Raw genomic sequence first — 26,595 nt, 5'->3', positions numbered from 1 at the left:
GGATTCAGTTTCTCATAGCACTAATCTTGGTTGCTCTTTTCAAACTCTACAACATCCTTTTTGAGATGCTGTTTCCCGAACCATAGGTAAAAAGGTACCCCTGACCATTAGGTCCAGTCATGGACGACTCTGAGGTTGCGTGCTCATCTCGCTCTATAGGCCGAAGGGAGCCAGAGTATGTCTGCAGACAGCTTCCGGGTCATGTGGCCAGCATGACTAAGCCGCTTCTGGCGAACCAGAGCAGCGCACGGAAACGCCGTTTACCTTCCCACCAGAGCGGTACCTATTTATCTACGTGCACTTGATGTGCTTTCGAACTACTAGGTGGGCAGGAGCTGGGACCAAGCAACGGGAGCTCACCCCGTCGCGGGGATTCGAACTGCCAACCTTCTGATTGGCACGCCATAGGCTCAGTGGTTTAGAACCATACTGTGTTCCTAATCATAGACGCATGCAATGTCATCACACAGATTTATAGAACTATGGATACATGGGGCTCGAGAGAAAACAGCATTAGAATCAAATAATTCTTTATTCTGCTTGCAAAAAAAAGGTAAATAGTAAGTATATATAGTCTACTAAAAAAGAAGCCACACTAAGATTTAACATTAGAAGTACCAGGAACAGAAGTTACATATTTGATATAAAAGAAGCAGTGGAATAACACAGTTGTTAGAAAAGTAATTCTGGTGATCCATTGGTATTGGTAATTGTTGGTAATTGTTGGGAATCGCCAAGTGAGTTAGTGCTCATGATCTGGGACATGATATCCAAGAGTGCTTCCAAGAGGCTGATGAGCAAAGAAGGTCCTGGCCATCTCATTGATTCTATGGTATGCTCCCAAGATCCGGAAGTATTCCACATATGCCCAGAAATCGTTGGCCGTGAAAGGCCAATAGGGCATGTTTGCAGGCTGTCTGTAGGGGTCTAAAACAAAATATGCATGAGGTTCTTTCCCCCCGATAACCAAGACATTTAGGATTGAAGACTCATGCTACCTAAACAAATACCTTTTAGTCGCATTCCCTGAATGGGGCTGGTGCTACCCTTTGGCACAGTTGCCTTAATAAACAGTATGCTGCTTGCATCTGTTTCCCAACATATTTATTCAAAGTATTTTAAGCTGCTGTTTAGAGCTACGCCCTCGTGAAGCAAGTGAGAGAGAAGGTACCACAGGAAAACAGTCGCTGCAGAACGGATGTGCTGATTAGTTAGTATGAGAAGTTGCTCTGACATCACAAGCTATATGTGGCATCCATTAAAGGTAGCCATGGAGATGAAGGAAGGTCTTCAAGGCCCACTACCATATTGGTCTAAAAATTAGCTGCCTTCGAATATTGGCCACAGATATCTTTAAGAGGAATAAAAAAGGCCCTAAATCTCTGGCACCATCCAGTGCTTTTTACAATTTAAAGAGAACGTGGACCCTCTAGTGTTTTTTCTCACCAGGCAACTAGCACCACCTGTTGAGAAGTTTGGGTGATCTGTTTACCAAAACTATGAAGTAAATGGAAATTCCATGCAGTTTCCAAGGTCTCCTCTTAAATCACAGCTTCTCTATGTATAAAAGTGCTACCAGAGGCCACACTCCAGTTTTATACACACCAGCTTGGGGTGGAGGGAGTGTTTCTGCTACATGAATATGCTTCTCATTGAGCTGAATGCTGGTTTTCTCCTCCTGATTGCTGCAAATGTTTGGGGAGACTGAAAGGAAAAGCAACCAGACCCCGAAACATTGAAATATGAATTCATAGAATTCATGGTGGGTCTTTAAAATATGGTATATAAATCCAAATAACCCCAGGAAAGTGAATAGTGCTACATAATACTTAAATTTCAAGTTCAGCTGGATGCGGCCATATAATTTAGCTTTAATCAACATTGTGCTGCCAATTTGATTAATGTGCTCTGGCCAGGGGAATCAATGGTCATCTGTCTGACTGCAACCAGTTCCATGGAGACCTGATTCTGGGATGCAAAGTTCTAGCTTCAGAAACTAGATGGAGGCAGCACTGTTTCCCATCTGCAACTCCAGGTTCAGGAGTGGTGCAGCCATCCTGAATGTTATTAATTCAGTATCATTGCAGATTGTGCTATTTCATATGGTGATTTACATTCTGCCTTGCAAACAGTTTCTTAAAAAGGAAAACGTTTATGTGTGTTTGTAATTTTGGCAATTGCAGGTTTTAGTTCCTGTTCCTACTAAATGTTGAATTGATGGTTTCTCGGGGGTGTCTGATGCGGCTCAGTTTCTTTCAAATCTCCTCTGACATTTGATCAAACTTCACATTTGCAAGAATTCCCATTTTTAGACAAACTAGAGATGGGATTGAGTGAGACAACCACAAACAAACAAAATCCCTTTACCTTCTTCATCCTCGATTGGTCTGGCACCTGTAATTAGGGAAGAAATTCATCATCAGCCATTCAGTGAAAAGTCAGTTTTACAAAGAGCTGCTGCTCCGTCACCACAAACTAATAAGCAGCTAAGTTTCTGGTTTTCATAATACTGTAATAAAAGAATATTATGTTTCAACTCTCAATCATTACACATCGCGAAATTAAACATTCATTATATTTGAATTCTGTATCATATTCCAAGCATATTGCAATGAAGAAAGTAACTGATGGGGGGGGGGGTGAAACAATATATATCTATTGCAATAAAGTTACCTGTTTGTGTGTTCCCCAAAATGCAGAAGCAAACTAGGACCACGAAGGTTAACTTCATCTTTCCTGCAAGGAATATTTGTGTCTGAAGTTCAGCCTGTATAAAGAATAATGATGATGATGATATCAAAATATAGAAAGGCTCAATCTACACATTTTCTTTCTGCATAAAATGCACCTTTTTGTCTTGTGAACAGTACACAACCCATTACATTACTAATTGCAAAACTTTTTTTTACAAAGTACAATGATGCTCTTTTGTTAAGCCCCCTGCAAACATCTACATTTTGCATGAAATTTGATGCCTTGGAAACCACTTACTATTGGGATTCGTTTTAACTTCAGAAATTACCTTCCCTTCTTTCTTTTAAATCAGCGGACGTTTGTAGCTTTGAGTCAGCCGCAAAATCCTGAATGAGCTTCTATTGCCTCAAAATAGCAGTACTGTTTTGAAGAGGCTGGAGGAGTGTTTGTAAGGGAAGGAACGTCACTCACACAGCACACCAATCTGACTCTTTCATCCTAATCTTGAGATGTTTACAGTGTGCTGCTAATATGAATGGGGTGGTAGAATATCAGTGGTGCAAAACTTCAAATCTTGGAAGTCTTTTTTTTTTTTTTGCCATTTCACTTGTATGGAATCCAGGATCCACCTTCAGTCATCTTTAATATATTGTTGCGTAATTAGGTGTACCATACCTGGTGTTAAGTGCTGTGTGTATGACTCTGCTGAGTGGACAGAAAATCTCAGAGTTAATTTTTAGGACATCCAGATTAATTCAGTTTCAGTCATAGTACTTGAATTTAAAGCAGTTTGTTCCTACTGAAGCACGTAAGGTTAATGCCCTAATCTTAAACTCCTGTGGTAGCATGTCTGCCTTGGTTGTCTGAGACAAGTCATAAATCATCTTAAATCCTAGCAGTATTTAATGGTGTTCTGGATTGGATTGCCTGACATTCCAGTTTATTCTCTGTAAGTGTAGATCTTTTCAACCAGAAGGCTTTAATGATGATGATGATGATGATACTGGCAGCAGGAATTGCTTTTGAGTTAAGTGATTATAACTTTCATTTTTTTCACCACTATTTCAGGAGTGGGGGAACAGTTGGAACATGCTGTTCTGTGCTGTTTTAGCAGCTAAAGGTGCCTCATGTGGATTTCAGTCTACAGCAAAAAAAGCTAGGAGGAAAATTGAATTCTGAGGTATTTCACTGCTTCTACAAAGACAGCTCAGAAAGTGCTGCAGATTTGTTGGCTCGCTTCACGATGATACCATTGAAAGATGCAGAGGACCTACTTAACCCCAGTAAAATTAGCAAAAATGTATAGAACAAGTACCAATATATGTTGGAAATGTAAAGGAAAAGAAGGTAAATGGAATTGTAATGTAACAAAAAAATTCTGGGAAATATAATGAAATGAAAAAAATGTTAAAAATAACCTTTTTTAATAGGAATTATAGGTACTGTGATCCGAAAGATCAGAGGAAACTGGTCACATATGCTACAATGGCCGCTCGGATGCTACTAGCCCAGAGACGGAAGGAAGAGGAAACTCCGACCAAAGAAGAATGGCAAATCAAGCTGATGGACGATGCCAAAAGTCAGCATGGTGCAAATGCATCAGTGGAGCCAACTGCTACTGATCCTGCCTACTTTTGCCGCAGCTTATACCCACCACCCAACCCCCAGACTGAAAAAGGTTCTCTGTTCCTGATTTAGGTGGCAGTTTGTGTCTTAAAGATGCAGGTCACTAAGAGCCCATTACACCAGTAGGCCATTATCTGCCGTGGTTTGTTAAACCTTCCAAGAACCTTCAAAGCCAATAGCAGCTCTGTCCAGTGGTACAGTGGTACCCCGGGTTAAGAACTTAATTCGTTCTGGAGGTTCGTTCTTAACCTGAAACTGTTCTTAACCTGAGGTACAACTTTAGTTAATGGGGCCTCTGGCTGCTGCTGCGCCACCACCACCGGATTTCTGTTCTCATCCTGAAGCGAAGTTCTTAACCTGAGGTACTATTTCTGGGTTAGCGGAGTCTGTAACCTGAAGCGTCTGTAACCTGAGGTACCACTGTACTGCCCGTTCCATGGAAGCTGTCATGTAAAGCTCAAGATATACAGCAGAATTGTTCCTCACAGCTCTTCATACCTTCCTTACACTCCTTCTTAACTAAGGAAGAAAATTGCCTCCTGAGGTTTGATTAGAACTGCATCCTATAATCCTGAGAGATTTATAGTAGCCACCACTTTTGTCCCAAGCATTAGAGCAAGACATGGTTGTTCATTTTCATAAGCTGAAAGAAAATATGCCTCCCTCTGAGCCCTGTATCAATGATTGCTGACCAAGTTTAAACACAACATGCAGCCCTAAGTAATTTCCCCTTCACTTTTCAAACAATTCATGCAGCCTGACAAAAAGCATCTGGAACTGAGGCACCTGCTAGAGAACACTGGGACTGAATTAGCATTGTAGTCTGTAGTTCTCATTAGCCAGCATATCCCAGAATGAATTCCCAGCAGTGTAGGACACAGGAGCCAGTCAAGCACCAAGGTGTATCACTTAATTTTATATTTGCCACCCACCTATTTGCCATCTAAGGGAAAGGTTCTCCCCGCTCCCCACAAACATAACATCACTGAAAGTATGACACAAATGCAATTTAGTAATGCTCCCCACAATTAACTTTTTTAGTGACAACTAAAGTGAAGTACTTAATATTGTGTATAAATGATTCTGCATGCATGAAATAGTTCTGTAATCCACACTATAATTTATTTTTCAGATATTTTACATCAGTATGCAGTGGTGGCAAGAAACTGTGATGTGGAAAGTGTCTGGATCTTTAAGTTTTATCTCACATTATTTGGCATTGCTTGCCTATCTGCTTTGAGATACGTCTGTTACAACGGCCAACTATGTAACAGGTGAATGGTTACTATCTACACAGGAAAAACCCCACTGTGTTGTGGTTGCACATTGAGCAGATTCAAGGCAGTTTACAACTGGGGCTGTTTACAGTGGATTCTGCTGCCTTTGTTTGTTGGATGTCAGCACTGTAGCAAAACGCCTTCCACAATCCTGGGAAAGGTAGTTTGTTATGGGTGCTGGAAATTCTAACTCTGTGAGAAGCAAACTATAGTTCCCAGGATTATTTGGTAGAAGCAATTTGTTTTAAATGGGATGTGACAATCAACAGCCTCTTGACTTATTATTTGCCCTATCTTTGTCAAGGAGGGTTACTCAATGCATGCTCCAATTTCAGACCGAGTTTTCCAGTCCCAGTGGAACTGGAACATGGGTGGAATAGCACAATGACATCACCTGCAGAGTAACTCTAGATGTGACAGGGAAAGGGGAAGGAAGAGACATGAGGCTGATGCTAGGTGATTGCTCCCCATCTGCCAAAACATCTGGCTCCACGTTGGTTCCCATATAACGAAGGAGCTGTTGGGTGCAATCTTTTCCTTCCTTTTCTTTTTGTAGTAGAACAATTGTTTCAGGGCCTGTGCATCCGTGAAGTGGTATAGTTGAATATAAAAGAGGGGAGATTCAGCTTCTTCTTCTTTTTTATCCTCTTTATTAATTTAAAATACAGTTTAAAATACAATCATACAATAAAAGTAAGTACAACAGAGTTAAGCACAAAAAAGAAAAAAGAAGAAAAAAGAAAAGAAGGACAAAAAAGAATTTAACAGTAGCAAGAAAATGTCAATTGAAAAAGAAAACCAAATATTTATACAACATCATGTCTTATCCAATAAAGTCTTCTATGAAAAACTTCCAATCGTTTTCATTATACTTTTTTTATTGTCTTGATTTTATATTTCAGCTTCATCATGTACAGTGGTACCTCGGGTTAAGTACTTAATTCGTTCCTGAGGTCCGTTCTTAACCTGAAACTGTTCTTAACCTGAAGCACCACTTTAGCTAATGGGGCCTCCTGCTGCCGCCGCGCTGCCGGAGCACAATTTCTGTTCTCATCCTGAAGCAAAGTTCTTAACCTGAAACACTATTTCTGGGTTAGTGGAGTCTGTAACCTGAAGCGTATGCAACCCCAGGTACCACTGTATAGTGTTCATGAATGCACACATCAGTTGCAGTTCGGAAAAGTGTATTAGTAGCCTACATACGATTGACAGGCTTTACCTAATTGGAGTCCCAGAAGTTATAAATAAAGTTGTATAGGTAAACGCAAACCACAACAAAAGCAGGAGACAAGGGATGAGTGAAAAATGGCTCTTGCATAGAACAATTGATCAGTTTTATTTTGCTTCTTCATTCTGAACCTCTTGAGCAGAAGCCTCAACTCGGCATTTTGCTTGCTTGGCAAGGATATATGTAAATTCCTCACTAGGCATGCCAAATCAAATTCCACACTGGCTGGAGCCTGTCCAGACAGTACCTTCTGTACTTTCCTCTACCCTCTAGCACTTTTAATATGCTGAAAGCACACACACTCCCAAGGATCATCTGGAGAAAGCAGCAGTGGTGAGGTGTCATGCTCACAATCCATACAGTGGAATACAGTGGACAATGTCCCTATTTCACAATGTGTATTGTCCCACGACCCAGTAAGGATAAGAAATTCCAGGGAAATGCAAGCCAGGCAATGCAGCGATCACAGTCTCATGCAGACACTGAAGCATTCAATAGCACAGCATCTGCTGAAAGAACTTAGTATTCCCCCTCCTGGTATCACCTACAAAGCAGTTTCTTTGTTTAAAAGTTTACTTATAAATATTTCAGCTCCATTAGCTGAGAAGCACATTAATCTGCACGATGCAATGAACTGGGCTCAGTTATGCATTTGCAAATTTGTAAAAGCAGAGTAAAAAAACAGAGAAGACATTGCAATCGCACAGGAGAACAGGAGCGATATTTTCACCAATGAAGCCCTTGGGAGATGTCTTATTCTGATGATTAGATTGTGAGCCCATCCTTTCAAATGGCTCAGAGCAGGCAGCAGTTTATCTTTTCTTCATGTGTGTGTGTCTGAGAGAGAGAGAAGGAGAGAAATTCCAAACCACTTATAAAATAACTGCAACACAACATGATCAACATGCATCAACATGATCAATATAATCTGAAAATTGCTAAAATCAGTTCTTTTGTAATGAGCCATGTTTGGGTTTGGGTCTCGGCTTTGGGGCGGGGAGAAGGCAGATTGGTATGTAATAATAATAATAATAATAATAATAATAATAATAATAATAATAATAATAATAATTTATTAATTATACCCCACCCATCTGGCTGGGTTTCCCCAGCCACTCCCCAGCCACATGTAGAATGTTGAAGGCAGGTGATGGGAGCCTGGGATGACAGTCAGGATGGTAGTATTTGTGAGTTGACAGCTGGAATAGGGAAAGGGAAGAGAGTGGAGGATAGAGGGTCAGCCCAACACATTTTACTGCCAAAGATGGAGCAAGGGATTCCTCCCCGCCCCTCACCAACACCGCTCAAGGGATATAGCATCCACAGCTGAGTTATCTTGGCACCTGAGAATTGAGCAATTCATTGCTCAATTCATTGCACAATTGTTCAATTTTTATTTTTTTTTAAATTGTTTTATATTATCCTATTGATGATTTTCCATTATGGCTGAAGCTGGGACATGCCCTAGAATTTATTGATGAGTGTATGGGCCCATAGCCCCCCCTTTTTTAAAGACAGCAAGGAAGTAACTAAATAAATATTCTTAAATGTGTTGGGAAAATAGGGTTCGCGCGCATTGCTTAATAATCTGTACAAGCTAAAAGATGCACATAATCATGCACATCCAGAATCAGGGAGCAACTCTATATACAAGCAGCTGGTGTAAAGCAGGACAGTGTAAATTAACCCCAGGTGAAGTTACACCAGATCCAGATTCTGTTCAGAAGCGGAGCTACTGCTGTCTAAGCTAGCCTGGCCCTAAGCCTGGCAGAGGGAAAACAAGCTTTTTAAATAGTTGTTACACCACCCTTTCTGCCAGCTTAATTTATGCTGGGTTGCTGCATCATGCACCAAGACTGAACTGGCTAAGGATTCAGCCTGGGTTCCCCACTCTCTGGTCCTGCCACACCCCCAGAATGCCCCCTTTTCAGGGCTTTCATCAGCCTAAAATCCACCAGGCTCAGTTCAGCCTGAGATACACCGCTGTATCTCTCCTTCCCCATCTCATCTCAACTGGGATCCAGCAGCTGAGCCAAGCCCAGCTGATTGCTGATTGTTACTATTTTGATGTGGCAACCTGATCTGGAGCTAGAAGTGTAATTGCAGCCCTCAAGATAAATCCAGGCAACTCATCGTCTGAAAAATCCAATGCTGCTGCTTTAGATGTTTGTGATTCTTCCTACATGGAAAGTACTTTGGTGGCGCATGCCGTATTTTGTTTCGAAATGTCTCAGCACATGAGTTGTATGTCTTTCCCCTGCCCATCAGTGTTTTCCCTGCAGAATGATCATGACGTCTGAAGCAGATTGATGCCTATTTAAAAAAATCACCACTTTTGTAGGGCAAGAGATGGTCATATGTTTTATGCTGTCTGCAAGCGCCACCTACTGCATAACTTGTGAAAGGAATGGCTATGAACTTGGCGGAAGGCTGCTGTAACCCTGATGGCCCTTTTGCTCAAGTTCTGTTTTGTGCTGTGTGACCAACATCCTATTGTACAGTGGTATGTCAGGTTACAGACGCTTCAGGTTACAGGCTCCACTAACCCAGAAATAGTGCTTCAGGTTAAGAACTTTGCTTCAGGATGAGAACAGAAATTGTGCTCCGGCGGCACGGCAGCAGCAGGAGGCCCCATTAGCTAAAGTGGTGCTTCAGGTTAAGAACAGTTTCAGGTTAAGTACGGACCTCCGGAACGAATTAAGTACTTAACCCGAGGTACCACTGTATCTCCAAAGAAGTATTGTACACCCAGCCACCATACTACCCCCACTCCTTACATACTTTCACTCTGCTTCATCTTCAAATTGAACCACCATGATGGTGGCGGCTATAAATAGCCATTTGAACATTCTATTGCCACATCCTAGCAGACTTGTCAGTGTTAGCTCCCAACAGAGCCTACCTGATTGAGCCCTGAAGCATCTGTGATGCCTGCTCTATTTTGCCTGTTACTCTTTGGCATTCAGGGGACAATAGGAGGATTAAAAAGTGCTAAAAACAATGTGAGTACTGTATTCTTGCTCTGGGAAAAGTAGCCTTCCATAAACCAATGGCACGTTTCTTGTCTTAAATTTTGCCTGCACCGCTAGCAGATTGTGATCATCCTTCCTGTAAATCAAGACTGCACTCCCTTCAGCTTGCAAATCCTTGCTTCAAATTGCTGTTTCATTGCAGCAGTTCTCTTTACCTTAAAACCATAACAAATCTGCTTAAATATCTCTAATAACTCCCTGGAAAGTACCTGGATGTCTGACAAAAGAAATCCATCATTGGTTTAGAGAGATAGCATACCGTTTTTGATTAACATATTATTATACCCTCCACGGTACCCAGTCATAGAGTTCTTGGTACATAACAGAAAGTGGAAAAGGCTTGACAGTGTTGAATTTTCCTCCAGTAAGCTTGAGCAGACATTGCTAGTAAACAAAGCTGGTTAACACCAAGTTTTTATGAGAAATGTTACGATTAGGGACTGAGAACCCACTGCTAAGTTCCCACAGCACTATGGCAGATGGACACCAGCCTGCATTGTAGCATCTAAAGGATCACATGGTATGAGTAAATAACCTGGTTCCTTCCCATCTGAAAGTCCCCATCGCTAGAGCAGGATGGGATGTAGCCACACAGAAGCAAGTCCAATACTACTCTTGAGATGGGAGACCCAATCAACATGTAGTGAGGAATGGAGACAGTGAGTATGGTTCTCTTCCCTCTAAATGTTGTCCATCTAAGTAGGAATACATATATAGGGTTGGGTCCTGTCTAAGTTACTTGAACACAGACCTTATTGAAATGGGTGTGACAAGTTAGTCTTCTTGATGATTTACCTTACATCCCATTACATTCAAGGAGAACTAAGTTCAACTAATTTACTCTGGATCCAGCCCATAGACCAACATGAGACCAGGCCTTCTTTGCTGTGGCTTCCCGTCTGTGGAATGCGCTCCCCAGGGAAGTTCGCCTGGCGCCTTCACTATGCACCTTTAGGTGCCAGACAAAAACGTTCCTTTTTAACCAGGCCTTTGCCTGATTTGATCTACATCCTATACTCTTTTAAAAATGCTGGCTCTTTGGCGGTTTTTTATTGGGTTGTTTTTGTTTTGATTTCATGTATTTGATATTTTATGTGAACTGCCCTGAGACCTTTGGGTATAGGACAGTGTGTATATGTAGATAGATAGATAGATAGATAGAGGGAGAGAGAGGGGGGGAGAGAGAGACCAGGGTTGGGCAATTTGCAGCCGTCAGCCTAATTTTGTGCAGGTGGCAAGAAAAGAAAAATTAGGCGATAGAGAGGGAGAAAGATGTCCCACCTATTGTTGGTTCTGAATTCCATCCACTGCCTGTATGTGGCCCCCAACAGAAAAAAGGTTGCCCACCTCAGCGTATGTCAGAAATATGTTGTAAGCTGCAAAGGAAGATGGGATGTTTTAGTTCTTATACAAGTATTGCAACTATCAGATTCTACCAGTACCCTGAGATTTTCGTAACTGCTTGTGTTTTCCTTCTACCCTGAACTGCATGGCAAAACATCTAAGAGGATAGTCACTAGACAGATGTCAAGGCGGGAGTCGGGAGCAAGTCAGCAATACCTCACAGGGTGTCAGGGAAGTTAACTCTCTATTCAAAGAAGCAAAACAGCTCTTTCCAGAAACTCTTCCCTAGTGAGCACTGAAGATCCCCATCTTCCCACAGCTTCCTAAGTCTTCTCCTCTCCTGGGTCTTTCCCAAGCAACCTGAGATTTCTGCACTTTGTCTGTCTCTGCTGCATCCTCTTCAGGAGAGGGGAGCTGGTCACAGCAGGAAGGGGAGAGTCCCTGGCTTCTTCCACAGCCTGCCTCCACTCTTCCTTTTGCCCCCCCCCCCAATCTCTCCAGCCTCCAGTTCTGCCTTGTATTCTGGACAGCCCTCTGCATAGCCTCACTACACCCTGTTACTTCTTCAGCTTCCAACACCTCCTCCTCCTATTCTGCTCCCTTTTCCCGCTCCGGCTACTCCTCACTGTCCCACCACCAATCCCCTGACTCTAAGTCTTCCTCCCTTGGGGGTTCCTCAGCTGGAACCTCCCAACACCCCCTCTGTATCCAGCCAGTCCATGGCAACACACTGGCAGTTACCTCAGTTCCTCATGTGTCATGATATCATTCCATATTTTCTGTGCCAGCAATTTTTTCATCTGCTTTTAGCCTTCACACAGTGAAATTGGCTATGCTTTGAGGTTCTTTTATTTCTAGCATCTCTCCTTCTATATTAAATTCCCAACAGCGACATCTGAAAGCCTAACTGTTTCCAGATATCCATGGTTCTTCAGATCACTTTCTGGTTAACAAGCTCATTGAAATAAATAGGCCACGGGGTTGCTGGGCTGGAAACTGCAGCTGAAGGTGTGACAGCTTTCCTGCAGGGTGAGAAAAGTCTGAGACAGGAAGCTGGTTAGAGCTTCCAGCTGACTGCAGAGCAGACCAGGTCCTCCTAGAGACCATCAGGCACCCGTCCCTTTGCCTGCTCTGACACCACTGACAGCTGAAGCAGCCTTATACTGCTATACCATTGGGTCCATCTAGCCCAGGACTGTCGACAGTGACAGGCAGTGGCTCTCCAGAGTTTTGGACAGAGGACATTTCCAGCCCTAACCTGAGATTGAACCTGGGACCTTCTGCATCCAAAGCATGTGCTCCTCAAATGAGCTGCAGCCCTTCCCCTCATTAAATACTAATTTGCATCTTGTTGTCCTGCTTGTTATCAAGCTCTCATATCTGCTGGTGGTCTGTTAAGAATTGTTTTAGAAAGAATTGGACTGATCTTAATGATAGACTTGTAAATATTGATAGTTGTTGTTGTTGTTTAGTCGTTTAGTCCTGTCCGACTCTTCGTGACCCCATGGACCAGAGCACGCCAGGCACTCCTGTCTTCCACTGCCTCCCGCAGTTTGGTCAGACTCATGTTTGTAGCTTCGAGAACACTGTCCAGCCATCTCGCCCTCTGTCGTCCCCTTCTCCTTGTGCCCTCCATCTTTCCCAACATCAGGGTCTTTTCCAGGGAGTCTTCTCTTCTCATGGGGTGGCCAATGTATTGGAGCCTCAGCTTCAGGATCTGTCCTTCCAGTGAGCACTCAGGGCTGATTTCCTTCAGAATGGATAGGTTTGATCTTCTTGCAGTCCATGGGACTCTCAAGAGTCTCCTCCAGCACCATAATTCAAAAGCATCAATTCTTCAGCAATCAGCCTTCTTTATGGTCCAGCTTTCACTTCCATACATCACTACTGAGAAAACCATAGCTTTTACTATACGGACCTTTGTTGGCAAGGTGATGTCTCTACTTTTTAAGATGCTGTCTAGGTTTGTCATTGCTTTTCTCCCAAGAAGTAGGCTATCAAATACTGATAGTACCATGTTTTAAATAGATGGTGACCCAAGATAGTCCTATTCCATCATGTTTATCCTTGGTGGTTGTTTTAATTAGCTATTCCTTTATACAAAGCTTAATCCAAATCATGTAGGGCCTGCCATTCGAGCCCTGGATGAAAAAGTGTTTGGCCCATTAATGTGGAGACTGGGGGTAATTTGGGGAATAGGCAATTTCATTTCATACCAAAATATCTACTAAAAATGAATGGTTTGGCAAGTGTGGGGTCTCTTTTACCGCTGCAGCTATGTGGTATTTTCCTAGGAGGTAGCTCCTGGTACAATTTTGTCCTATTCATGGCCACAGGAAACTGCCTCTTATCAAGTCAGACCAGTCTAAACCAGCCTTTGCCAACTTGGTGCCCTTTAGATGTTTAGGATTACAACTCCCATCAGCCCCAGCCAGCACAGCCAATAGTGAGGGATGATGGGAGTTGTAGTTCATTATCTGGAGAGCCCCAGGTTGGTGAAAGTTAGTCTATTCCATTCGTTCCCACTGCTCAATTATAACCAGAAATATTTCTTTGCAGACAGTTCCTGTAATTTATCTATTATTTTACTAATGGAGGAACTTCCTCCTTTTCCATCCCCTGACTCATTGTTCACATACTTATGGTCATCTTTACAACCATGAGAAAATCAGATGGATGACTGCAATTGCTAATATTTATCCAAGGTAGACAGGGATACTTCTCAAAAATACTTCAATTGCTTTCTTGAAGCCTCAAGTGATCACAGCTGCTGAATTTATATCCCGTGCTTAAGCATCTGGTGTATATTTGTATTAAGAATTAACAGACAAGTCCTCCCAACCTGTGGAGAAATAATAATTTCCTCTACTGCTGATGACCAGGCTCTGAGTGCCATTGCTCATGTAGTCAAAATAGTAACATGGGGGGGGGAGGGGGGCAGGCATCAGCAAGATTATGAGAAACCCAAGGTTTGCCAAAACACAGAATATTTAGAACTAGCGACTGCCCTCCTGCTGGCTCTACTTGCCACCCTTAACCCACTTAAGACCTTGTCATCCCCTCCTCTTACAGCTCACTCAAACCGCCCCACATTTTAGACCTCCTTCCCATCCCTATTCATATGGCCTGCCTGTCTCTGATGATGCCACTTCTGCCTTAATAGTGGAGGGCAAAGAGGAGAAAAGTGATGGCGGCAGAGCAAGATAGCTGCTGAAAAGCTGTCCTGGTGTGTCATGACCATTCCACCGCAGCTCACCTGGGTTGCCCACCTGTGTCGCTTACCTGGGTTGCTCATGCCACTCACTTGGGCTGCCTATGCCGCCCACTTGTGCCAACTGCCTGCTTGGGCCACCCACTCATTTCCCTCTTCCTTGCCCTCCAACCTTGCCGTGAATTCATAGGCGCCGACTCCATGGGGCCTGAGGGGGCCCGAGCCCCCTCAAAAATTCGTTTTGGGGGGGCTCTGCCCCCCCCATAATTTAAGAAAATTGTTAGTTATATTATGCTTTGCCGCACCGGGTGCAACATCTGGGGGGGGGCGCGAGTCCAGAGGGCCCAGCCGCATCGTGCCCTCGGCCCGCCCCTATTGTCAGAGGCTCAGCGTGGAAGTGTTAACAAAGTTTTAGAGGGGGGAGCGAGTGGGGGGGACGCGGGGAGGGGAGGGGGTCCCCGCTTCTCCGGCCGCCTTGCAGAAGCGGCCACCGCCCAGCGGCTCTGCCTTTGCTCGCAGGCCTGCCTGGGGGCTCCCTCGGCTCCAGCGCTGAGCTGGTGGCCCCGATCCCGGGATCAAAGAGGCGTCGCGGGAGCGGCTAGGCCTGCGCCAGGGCCCTGACCCGACAGCTTCTCCGGCTCCCCAAGCCGAGGACAGCTTCGGCTGTGAAGCTGCGCCTTCCGGGCTGGCCCCTTCTCGGCTGGGCCTCGCCTCTCCAGCTCCCAGTATGTGTGCTCCGCGGTGGTCCCCGCTCGTTCCAGACCCTTCCACCGCCCCCTGCCAAACTGGCTGTAGATACAAGAAGGGCAGCTGGGGTGGGCTATAGAGGACCCTGCCTCCCCCTGCAGGGCTCATCTCTGGCAATTGGCTCAAGGAGCCCCCTGAGTTTTGGCATTGTCTCTCCGCGCCCCCCCCCCGCCTCTCTCCAGGAGCTTTATGGAGCCGCCTGGATCGGGTCTGCTTTGGAGGAGGGGAGCCTTCCTTGACCAGCATGGCCCCCCCCAATATTTTTTATAAGTCGGCGCCCCTGGCCATGATGGCCCAGCAGCATCTCTTGTTTGACCCCACAGGCTACTCCTTGAATGGAAAGAATGAGAAAATGCATTATGTTTTCTCAAAGAACCTTTCATCGGTCAACCTGTAGGTCTTTTAGAGCTACCATAGATTCTGGCATATTAGGCGACTGGGCGTATAAGACGACTCCCCAACTTTTGCTGTTAAATTATAGAGTTTGGCCGCCCGCCAAGCACCGCCAGGGGCAGAAAGCGCACCCCTCCGCTGCCTCTGCCATCGCAGCAGCAGCAGCCTGAGGTGAGGCGTTTGGTGGGCGGAACTCCCTCTTCCCTCCTGGCTCCCTCCCTCCGGGAATCTGGTGGTCCCCATGTTGGCAGGGCGGGCAAGCCCTGGCTGTAGCCGTGCACCACCTCGCCACAAGAAGGGGAGGCTGCCGCGGTTGCTGCTGCTTCAGGAGGCGGCCAGGGATTGAGGTGGGGGGCAGCTCTTACCATCCTTCTGCCCATCGCTGTTCCAAGCCAGCCGCTGCCGCTGCCACTGCCACCTGCCACAACCATACCTGGCGTATAAGACGACCCCCGACTTTAGGAAGATTTTCCAGGGTTCAAAAGCCATCTAATACGGTATATTTGGAAGGTTTAGTTCTGACAGTGATTCCTCGGAAGATACTGCAAAGTCAATTGTGCATAGATACTTGAAATATACTCGGAGTCGAGAGTGGATTTCATGCTCTTTATTCAGCTCATAGTGGTGAGGAGTAGTGGAAGTTCCCCCAGAATGCCTGCTTTATATACATTATTTACACAATGGGCCCCACGTGATTGGCTAATTCCGGGATTCTCCTGAAGGCCAATCAGGTTGCGGATTCACTTCCACCTGGAGCTGGATTGGGTGGCTCCTGTGGACCAGACTGATGAATCTGAATCCTATTTTTCTAGGACCAATCAGACTGCTGCATTTGGATCCTATTCAACTCAGTACATAATACTGTTTCTGGAGGTCTGGCATACCCTACACTAGAAACTGTCGATATAAAATGACCCTTTTGTAGACCCTTCATGGTAACGTTAAATTTGCAAATCCATGCAAGAGCAATGAAGAGTCTCTTGGCATCTTAAAGATGAGCAAATAAGGAACCTCCAGACTAATTTGGTACATCACAGGTTCCAGTTAGGACTGTGAGGCTATTTCCCCCAAACCACAGCCACCTCACACCAGATGCCCTGTGGGCAGCTCAACTGAACAGCCGCTCCCTGCAGAAAGAAGGGTTGACGGCACCACCCATCAGCTGATAAGTGGTACCTTGCTGGATTAGCTGAATGACCAAGGCCCCTCAGCGGACCTTGCTTGCACAGCTGATCCTTGCAGAAAGCAGCTTTGCCAGCCCAATGCCTGGTGCTAGGGAAGTGTTAAGCGCAGGTCTTGCAAAGCGCATTGTGTGGTGCTTCCCAAATGCCAGCTGATCCCATCTGCTAGAGCCGATCTGGTGCTTCCACCAGCGTGTTTGCCCCATGCCAATCTCAATACCACCTTGTGTCTCCCTTGATTGCAGCAGCAGTGCAGGCAACCTGAGGTCAGGTGAGCTCCAGCTCCCCAACGGGTCATTTGCTACTTAATAAGGAAATAAATACCTATGGATGTTGTTTGTATAAATCTGCACTATTACTCATCTCTGCAACTCCCTCTTCTTCTTTTGTCCGGTGCTGCTATTCATGCCTGGTCATGCCTTCACAGGGATGGTTTCAATGGAAGGAAATGTGAGAGTTTAGGACTAGGAACAAAGAAAACATTTGAAGAAGGGATATTTCTAAAATTATAAAAGGATATGAAAAATGAAACACTTATGAGAAAACTGCCAAATCACCCAAGCACCCTGTGGGCTTCTCAAGTAAAGGTACCCCTATATGAAAATAAGGTTGTTTCCATGTAAGCACAGTCTGCAGGAAGGTTGTGTTTATAAGCAGAAAATTGAACTTCAGCTTAATGAAGAACATTTGTCCCCAGCGGAACATCTTGTCAGCTATAATAACTCTCCTCAGCTTTTATGACAACCCAGAAGAATTATCTTCTAAGAAATATGATCAAAAGGCCTATAAAAAACTAAACAAGGAATTTACTGGGAAAGATTCTAAAAGTAGGGAAATTAAGGGGGAAATACAAGGAGAGTGAACCTACCAGCCATGAGATATAAGTGTGGCTCAGTCTATTGAGTCTGATGTAAGTGACTTAAAGGCAGACTTATGAAAAACCTTCACAATGGGAAGACTATCTGCTTTTCATTACTTGGTTTAGTCTCAGGAGCAGATTGACCACCTCGCTAACCGCAGCTGATGCAACTCGCAGTTGCTTTGGAATGGGAAATGCCAACCCGGATACAATGCCAGTCTCCAAATGCAGCAGGGTTTCACAGCTGTATAGAAAAAAAGGCTCAAGTCTGTTGGGGGGTGGGATTCAGCATTGTTTGTTATTTCAAAGCCATTTCGAAATGGCATGTAGTGGGGGTGAACAAATCCTCACTCTGAAATTTATTTGAAGTCATAGTACTGTAGAAGAAGAAGAGTTTGGATTTGATATCCCGCTTTGATATCTCAAAGCGGTTAACATTCTCCTTTCCCTTCCTCCCCCACAACAAACACTCTGTGAGGTGAGTGGGGCTGAGAGACTTCAAAGAAGTGTGACTGGCCCAAGGTCACCCAGCAGCTGCAGGAGCGGGGAAGCGAACCCGATTCACCAGATTACAAGACTACCGCTCTTAACCACTACACCACACTGGCTGTAGTTTTAGTATGCCATGCCCTGGTCCTAACTGCACTACAAGAAAACAAAACCAAGTGCTTTCAATAGAGCTTCCTTCCATATAGGACAGGGGTCTGCAACCTTTAAGACAAAAAGAGTCACTTGGACCCGTTTCTGAAGGAAAAAAAACCTGGGAGCCGCAAAACTCGTCATTATAAAAATAACTTTTTTGTCACTTTTTATTATTTCTTTGTTTGACTCCTCAGAATTACTCCTCCTCATAGAAATAAACGTTAAATTAACAAGTTACCTTTTTGTGTGTGTGTGTTCTTCACTCCCCTTCAAAACAGTGACCATCGTACATGCCCCTTACAATGTAGCAGGCGGGCAGGCAGGAAGGTGACATCGGGACAGTGCGTGACTAACGCATGCACCGCCCCCATGCGACATCACAGCCAGTACAGCGCCCGCCACAGTGGGGAGTGTCGGGGCGCACAATGCGCCTCCTCCCCTCGCTAGTATCCGCCCCAGAGCCGTGGCAAAGGTGTAAAAGAGCCACATGTGGCTCCGGAGCCGCGGGTTGCAGACCCCTGATATAGGAGATATGATCAAGAGAAACCCTAAATGGATTTTAATAGCCCCCGTGTCCAGAACGTTCTTCCCAGGAAAGCTCACCTGGTACTGCCCTTGTCATTGTTTCAGTGCCACACAGAGGTTGTTTTCCCAGTTATTTTGCCAGAAACAGTGGATATTATTAGTATTGGGTTGTAATTTGCTTTCTTAGTAAGAAGTGATACATACATTTAATAAACCTAAACCTAACCAATAGTCCTATAGAATGCTGGACTTCTGCCAAACTTCCTTTTAAAAGCACACACAAGACTTATGTGGTATATGTAGCTTGGTCTTGGGACAGGGAACAGCTGGAAAGCAAAAGCGCATTCGGTACAACCAGCTGAATCACAATCAATAAGTCAATCATGGCTAAATTAGACATAAGGGCAAATATATAACTTCCATCACATTGAGGAGCATAAAGGAAATTGACTTATATTGAATTAAGACTGTTGGCCCATTGATCTAGCCAACTCAATACTGTCTGCATTGACAGGTGGCAACTTTCCAGACAAACCACCTTCCAGGCCAGGGACTGAGCCTGGGACCTTTTGCATGCAAAGCATGGGATCTTGCAGTGTGATGCTATGGCGTCACAATGCCCTGTGTTTATTTACCCCTGCTCTGCATCAGTGGCGATGGGGAGATGCAGGACATAGTGACATCACAATAACAGTGTATGCTGGAACAGAACGGAGGAACTAGATGTGTGGTTGCCATGGTGTGTGTGTGTCTAGCGACACATTTGCCATCATGTATTGTTTGACCCTAAGGCTGGTTTTGATTGTATCCATTTAAATCAGAGTAGACCTACTGAAATCAGTGGCCTTGAACTTATGCACATTAACTTTAATGAGTCTACTCTGAGTACGACTTACCCAGTGTGTAAACTTCCTTGTTCACCTGGACCGGTGGGGGGGGGGGAATGGAGCGCAACCTAATAACTCATTTTTACAGCCAGATCTTCCAGGATTTTCATTTTGCTCTCACTTAATGAACATATTTGTTTGCATTAAAAAAGAGCTAAATAGCCTTGATTGATACCAGGCATTATGCAACAGCCAAGAAGCATTTATTAGTTGAATAGCTGGTGACTTGCTGATCAAACATTACAATTAAAATCAGAGTTATTTAACTCAAAAAGTTATACCGAACATCGAATCAATTGACAGTCATAACAATAATAATGAATGATTAATATACAATTACCTAAGCTCATTACCCAGGTAATGTCAATTAGCTGCCTGAATTAGCTCAGGAGAAAAGCTTGCATTTGTTAAAAAAAGGTTCAATAACTTCTTGCAGCAATGACAAATTGCCCCCTGTGCAGGGACATGGATGGGAATCCTAATGAGGCCAAGATCCCCGCTGAGGTGCCCTGCAATTGCCTCATAACCATTTCATAACTTACTCTTATGCTGTGTCATGTCAATCAGCTTAGATAAATAAACATGGGGAAAACAATCCGGGTATCTCTCAGAATACCGAGCTGGGAGACGCTTACCAGTGTAAACATGGAGGGTGGGAAAGCCTTTAAAGGTCTGACCCTGATTTCCAGGACTTGGGCCCAGACTAGGACTGGCTACAGAGGAGAAACTGTGACCACATGGCTTGAAAGCACACACTACAAAACACATCATTCTTCCCTTCCCACCGCTGTTAACCAGAAAAAGATGAGAGACGGGATCAACTATCGAAGGTCAGGCCCTGAGGCTAAAGTATCTTCACATGGGGAGGGAAATGGTTTCAGTTTGAAAGAAAGAAGTGGTATGGGGATTCTTTGTGGTTCTTGAGCAGTAACACAGGCTACATGCACACTGCACGTATTATTGAACTGCTCTGGGAACTGTAGCTGTGTGAGGGGCATAGGGGTCTCCTAACAGCTCTCTGCACACTTAACAAACTACAGCTCCCAGAATTCTTTGGGGAAAGCCATGCCTGCTGAAAGTGGTTTCAGAGTGCTTTAAATGCATGGCATGAATGTGGCTACAGTCTTTAGAAATTTTAAGGAACATCAGACACAGACCTGATTATTCCTCCCACATCCTATTCCTTGCTGTTCATCTGGCTGCTACACACCATATGCTTAAAGTACATGGAATCCTGGGAACTGTAGTTTGTCAAGTGTTCTAGGAATAATAGTTCAGTGAGGGGTAAAGTTATCAGGATTCTTGTGTGTGTGTGCTTTAAATATATGGTGTACGCAACATTTTTGGAGAGTTTGGATAAATATCAACAAGCCTTTGGACTGGATGCAACAACCCTCTTTGCCTTATTCAACTAGCAAACCAGGAAGTCTTCCATTAATTATAGCTTCCCATATAGTCTGAGTTGGGAAGCTACGGTTAATGGTTTTGGAAGAAGTCAGGATCATATTAAACCAACTTCAGACCACAAGTTTAATAACCTGGCTTGCTCTAAAGCTTTTAACCATAGTTTCCTGGTTCAGATGAAATGGGAAACTATAATTAATGGAAGCCTTCCTTATTTAGCTCTCTGGGAAAGATTGAGGGCACAAGGAGAAGGGGATGACAGAGGACAAGATGGTTAGACTGTGTTCTCGAAGCTACGCACATGAGTTTGACCAAGCTGCGGGAGGCAGTGGAAGACAGGAGTCCCTGGCGTGCGCTGGTCCATGGGGTCACGAAGAGTCGGACATGACTAAACGACAACAACAACAACATGTAAAGGGAGGAGTGAAGTGGCTGCATATAGAATGTGGACAAAAGCTTTGTTTATAACTTTGGTTATTAAACTAAGATATGATCATTCAAAATGGTCTTTATATCGTTGTGAGAAAGAACACCCTTAAAAGCTGTATAAAAGGTAAAGGGACCCCTGGCCATTAAGTTCAGTCGCGGACGACTCTGGGGTTGCGGCGCTCATCTCAATTTACTGGCCGAGGGAGCCGGTATTCGTCCACAGACAGCTTCTGGGTCATGTGGCCAGCATGACTAAGCTGCTTCTGGCAGAGCAATACCTATTTATCTACTTGCACTTTGATGTGCTTTCGAACTGCTAGGTTGGCAGGAGCAGGAACTGAGCAACGGGAGCTCACCCTGTCGCGGGGATTTGAACCGCCGACCTTCTGATCGGCAAGTCCTTAGGCTCAGTGGTTTAGACCACAGCACCACCCGCATCCTTTTAAAAGCTGTATACATGTGCCTAAAAACCCCAGTTGGGCTATAGATGCCTGTTAGAAGCATACAAGTGTTTGAGGTGCAATCCCTTTCGTCTGCGAGGCATCTCTGCACTGGTATTTTTCACAAATGCAGCTGCTGTTGCACAAAGGCCATGCTCTATTTCTTTAGCATGCAACTCTGCAACACTTCACTGCAATTAGTTATAATTATATGGGGAATGGGGAATGTTTGAAAGGTCGCACATTGTTGGTTTTTTAACCCATGTAAATAGTCAGAGGCATTAATGCTTCCGAATATCAGCTGCTGGAAACCACAGTTAGGGGCCTGAACCAGCAGGCTCTCTTATGCTTTTAAATGTGTGCACACCTGCACACTTATTTGCACAGAGGATGTGGTTGCCTTTTGCCTTTCTCTTCTCTAGGCACCTGCATAACTATTAAGGGCAGGGTTCGCCTAACAAATCCCATCAGCAGAAGCCCTGCACACGATGACAAGGATCAATTATATTAGGGGTTTAGGGTGCCCTGCAATGATATGCTGCAAGTCACACATGTAGATAAATCTTTTACAATTTTTGAAAACAGCTTTATTTTCCTTATGAGTGAAAGTGCCATCAAACTTTTTATAGCACTGTGATTAAAATTTGGAAGCATTGCCAAGATACAGCACAAAATTGCTTCAGGGACAGCCAGCTGGCCACCCCTGGTTTCATCAAGGGCAGTATAATTTATCTTCTGAGATGCTCCTCATTATTTTTATTTTCTTAAATAAATTTGTTCTTGTTTCAAACCTAAAATTTGCTTGGCAGGCTTTGCAATGTTTATTGTACCCCATCCCTGAGATCTGAATATGTTTCCCCATTCACCAAATTGGTTTCCCCCCCCACTCCTAAGATGTCTTCCTGTCTCTGCAGGTATTCAATCTTCCCTTTCTTCATTTTTGATCAGCCCGTTTTTTGTCATGGATCGGTAATTTAAAGGGTTTTCCAGATGGTTAAATGCTATTCATTGAAGAAGCTCAATAGCATGTTAATATATATGTATGATGCTCTCTAGCCTCCAAATCTGTCATTTATTGAACTCAGATGGGATGCGATGGAGAGAAAAGTAGAAATTCTGTAGCAGCATAATGCTGAACAGCTGTGCTTGGAGTTGATAATTACTGTCCATGTTCAAAAAACGGTCAGTTGCAGTCCATCACTTAGGAAGGTTTTCACTTTTGGTAAAGGAGTATTCATTTAAATATATTTTTATTATTTTCCTTCTTAAACAACATTTTCAGCATTACAGCATTACAATACCAAACACAAAATACCAAACACAATACCAAACTCTCTGCTCTGCCGAGAAAACGACTTCCCTCCTTCCTTTCAGCAGGTTTTCCATTTCAAATCCAATTGCGCAATTTAAATCTTCAACCTATTGTCCACATTGTAGGATTTATTTCAATCCTGCTAGTGTCTTCAAATTTTTGCAATTGTTATTCAAATATACAATAAATTTACTACAGTCCCTTTGGAATTTCTGATCGTCCTGGTCTCAGATCCTGCAAGTCAGTCTGGCCAGTTCTGCAAAGTCCATCATCTTCGCCTGCCACTCTGCAATGGTAGGTACCTCCTGTAACTTCCACTTTGGGGCCATAAAGTTCTTGCTGCCACTGTGGCGTACATAAATAGTCTTTGGTCTATCTTCGCAATTTCCTCACCCATCAAACCTAGCAAAAATGCTTCCGGTTTTTTGGGGAAGGTGTATCTAAAAATCTTTTTTAGTTCATTATAGATCAATTCCCAAAATGTTTTTACTGTATCACAAGTCCACCACATATGATAAAAGTCACTGTCTGATTCTTTGCATTTGGTAAAGGAGTATTCAGTGGACAACAATGTAACATCAGTGTTTGTTTTCAGCCTTTCTATGATAGTCATAAAACCATTTTTGGTTCAGGACAATTGAAAAATTATCTTCATGGCCCCTACTCTCTTGTTGCTAAAAACTTAGAGATGTTACTGAAGCTCATAATTACCTTGGATCGACATGCAAATTTGAAATGTGCATCTGCAGTGTGAATTGCAGATTTCCCACACAAGTTCTTCTCTGGCTTGGAGTCAGAATCGTAGCTTCATGGTGGAGCTTCATGGTGGAGCACACGCTTTGTGTGGAGAAGACCCAGAAGATCCCTGCTTCAATCACTGGCATCTCTTTAGCCATCTTTAGCTATTTCACCCCTTGCTTTTTCCTGTAAGACCAATTGCAGTTGTTAACAGTCATCAACAGGTTTAGCACACCTATCAGCCAATCACCCATTCCCACTACCCTTCTGAGTAATACCCCACCCTCTCACTGATTTCTGTTTCAGTGTATCTGAAGAAGTGTGCATGTACACGAAAGCTCATACCAATAACAAACTTAGGTGGTCTCTAAGGTGTTACTGGAAGGAATTTTTCAATTTTGTTTTGGCATCTCTAGTTAGTATTCAGAAAAACCTCTCTCTCTGTCTGAAATTCTGAAGAAACACTGACAGAGCAGATCAGCTTTCCCCAACATGGTGCTCTTCAGATGTTTTAGACTACAACTCCCATCATCTCTTAGAATTAGGCCTGCTGCGGTAGTCCAAAACATCTGGAAGGTACCATGTTGGGAAAGGCTGGTGTAGATGATATTGAGCTCGATGGGCCAATGATTTGACCTGGTTTAAGGCAAATTCTTATGTAAAATGAGATCCTGAGCAGGAACAATCAGTGAGTTGTCAGCTACGGCTCAAACTTTCATTCATTTTTATCCAAGTCGTGGCCACAAATTACAGCTCAGACAGGTCTATGATTACCTTTGTAAAAAGTGAAAACTAGACGGAACTTTGAGAGGCAGTTGAAAATTCACTGGAAAATGGAGCTGCTTATTGCCAAAAAAGAGTGACCAATTAAAAGACCTGATCCATCATTATGAATCGGGAGACATTCTCACAAAGCAAATGAATTGTTCCCAAAAGGTCACCAAAGAAGCTTATAATATACCATGCTGATTCCTGACTGAGATGAGGTGAGTTTGTCCATCATTACGTAGCACATATAAACATGGGAGCTCATGCCTCATGGCAATTCCTCCAGTGCAGACATGCATGCCAGTTTTATCCAATTGCAATTCTGTTTATTTAGGTGTGAGCTCTTTTTGGAGGAAGGGTAGTCAGACTCAACCCCTTTCTTGCCATTTGGGATGAAATTTCAGGCCTGGGGTACATTGATCACTGGCTATTAGCCATGATGGCTATGTTCTATCTCCACTGTCAGAGGCTGTCGGCCTCTGAATGCCTGTTGCTGGGAATCACAGATAGAAAGAGTACTTTTGCACCCGAGTCTCACTTGCTGGCTTCCCAAAGGCATCTGGTTGGTCAACAGTAACAACAGGATGTTGGGCTACATGTTTTTTGTCCTGATCCAGCAGGATCTTCTTACATTCGTACAGTTGTTTCTTCTGAGAAGTAGTTGATTCTGATTTTATGTACCAAATATTTTCTCACTTCAGTCTGTGCCCCCCAAAAGTTGGAATTAAATATTTCCAGTAAGTGCTGTACAGTAGTTAGTACATTACACACAATCACCATGCCTAAGAACCATCACTTTACTCCCACAATTTTCTGGGTTAAAAGAGTTGCAGGCTGATTCCCCCCCTCCAAAGCGATTCACATTGAAACAAGAGCTAAATTTCAACTAGATTACACTTTTGGTGTTTGTTGTTGTTTAGTCGTTTAGTCGTGCCCGACTCTTCGTGACCCCATGGACCAGAGCACGCCAGGCACTCCTGTCTTCCACTGCCTCCCGCAGTTTGGTCAGACTCATGTTTGTAGCTTCAAGAACACTGTCCAACCATCTTGTTCTCTGCCGTCCCCTTCTCCTTGTGCCCTCTATCTTTCCCAACATCAGGGTCTTTTCCAGGGAGTCTTCTCTTCTCATGAGGTGGCCAAAGTATTGGAGCCTCAGCTTCAGGATCTATCCTTCCAGTGAGCACTCAGGGCTAATTTCCTTAAGAATGGATAGGTTTGATCTTCTTGCAGTCCATGGGACTCTCAAGAGTCTCCTCCAGCACCAGAATTCCAAAGCATCAATTCTTCGGCGAATTACACTAGAATCCCATAAGTGGCTTTTATGTTGTGTGAAAGCTCAAATATAATGTGAAAATTAACAGGGAAATGTTAGGGAAACAGAATAAACTGCCTTGTGAAAGAAGCCAAAGTATTATAACACACACACACACACACACGTGTGTGTGTGTGTGTGTGTATATATATCACTCTTGACTTTTGGCTGGTCCTCCTTCCTGGTTTGCCCTTTGGTCCTGATTTGCTCTTCAGTCCTGGCTTGCCTCATGGCTCCAGGCTCACCGCAGACTGGTGCCAGCAGCCCAGCCCTGGCACGTCCCAAGGGGACAGTGAAGATCCCACGAGACGGCACTGATGTACAAATAGGAACAACTTTCTCTTCTGCTGACATGGAGATATCTGAGTCAAACTTTAGACAAGCTGTATTGTTTGACTAGAGGAAAGATAATTGTAGCTTATGCTAAAGGCCACAGGGAACTGGAAGGATTGAGGTTGGAAACACAAATATAAACAGGAGTGCTTTTAGAGCAGAGGAATTCTTGGCCATGAGAATAGTTCCACTGAAACAACACAAAAAAATCAA

General features: G+C 44.0%; 1 protein-coding gene across 5 annotated transcripts; it reads right to left on the bottom strand.

The window, feature by feature from the left end:
• Positions 1–374: 374 nt before the first annotated feature.
• Positions 375–24,015, bottom strand: OTOS (otospiralin). Of its 5 annotated transcripts, none has more exons than XM_083506687.1 (4): positions 23,943–24,015; positions 2,674–2,767; positions 2,368–2,394; positions 375–927 (listed from the first exon to the last, which is right to left on the bottom strand). In XM_083506687.1, exons 2-4 carry the CDS (start codon positions 2,729–2,731, stop codon positions 743–745), a joined length of 270 nt encoding a protein of 89 aa, XP_083362813.1. In that variant the 5' UTR covers positions 2,732–2,767; positions 23,943–24,015; the 3' UTR covers positions 375–742. The 5 variants fall into 5 exon arrangements, with proteins under 5 accessions (XP_083362813.1, XP_083362815.1, XP_083362811.1 ...); XM_083506689.1 differs by lacking the exon at positions 23,943–24,015 and adding an exon at positions 17,058–17,992 and having other exon boundaries at positions 2,674–2,736; XM_083506685.1 differs by lacking the exon at positions 23,943–24,015 and adding an exon at positions 2,992–5,459.
• Positions 24,016–26,595: the final 2,580 nt, after the last annotated feature.

Source organism: Podarcis liolepis (assembly GCF_965112155.1).
Source record: "Podarcis liolepis genome assembly, chromosome: 5".
NCBI classification, from domain to species: Eukaryota; Metazoa; Chordata; class Lepidosauria; order Squamata; family Lacertidae; genus Podarcis; species Podarcis liolepis.
The sequence above is the reverse complement of the archived record's forward strand: the minus strand, read 5'-3'. Positions and strand labels throughout refer to the sequence as shown.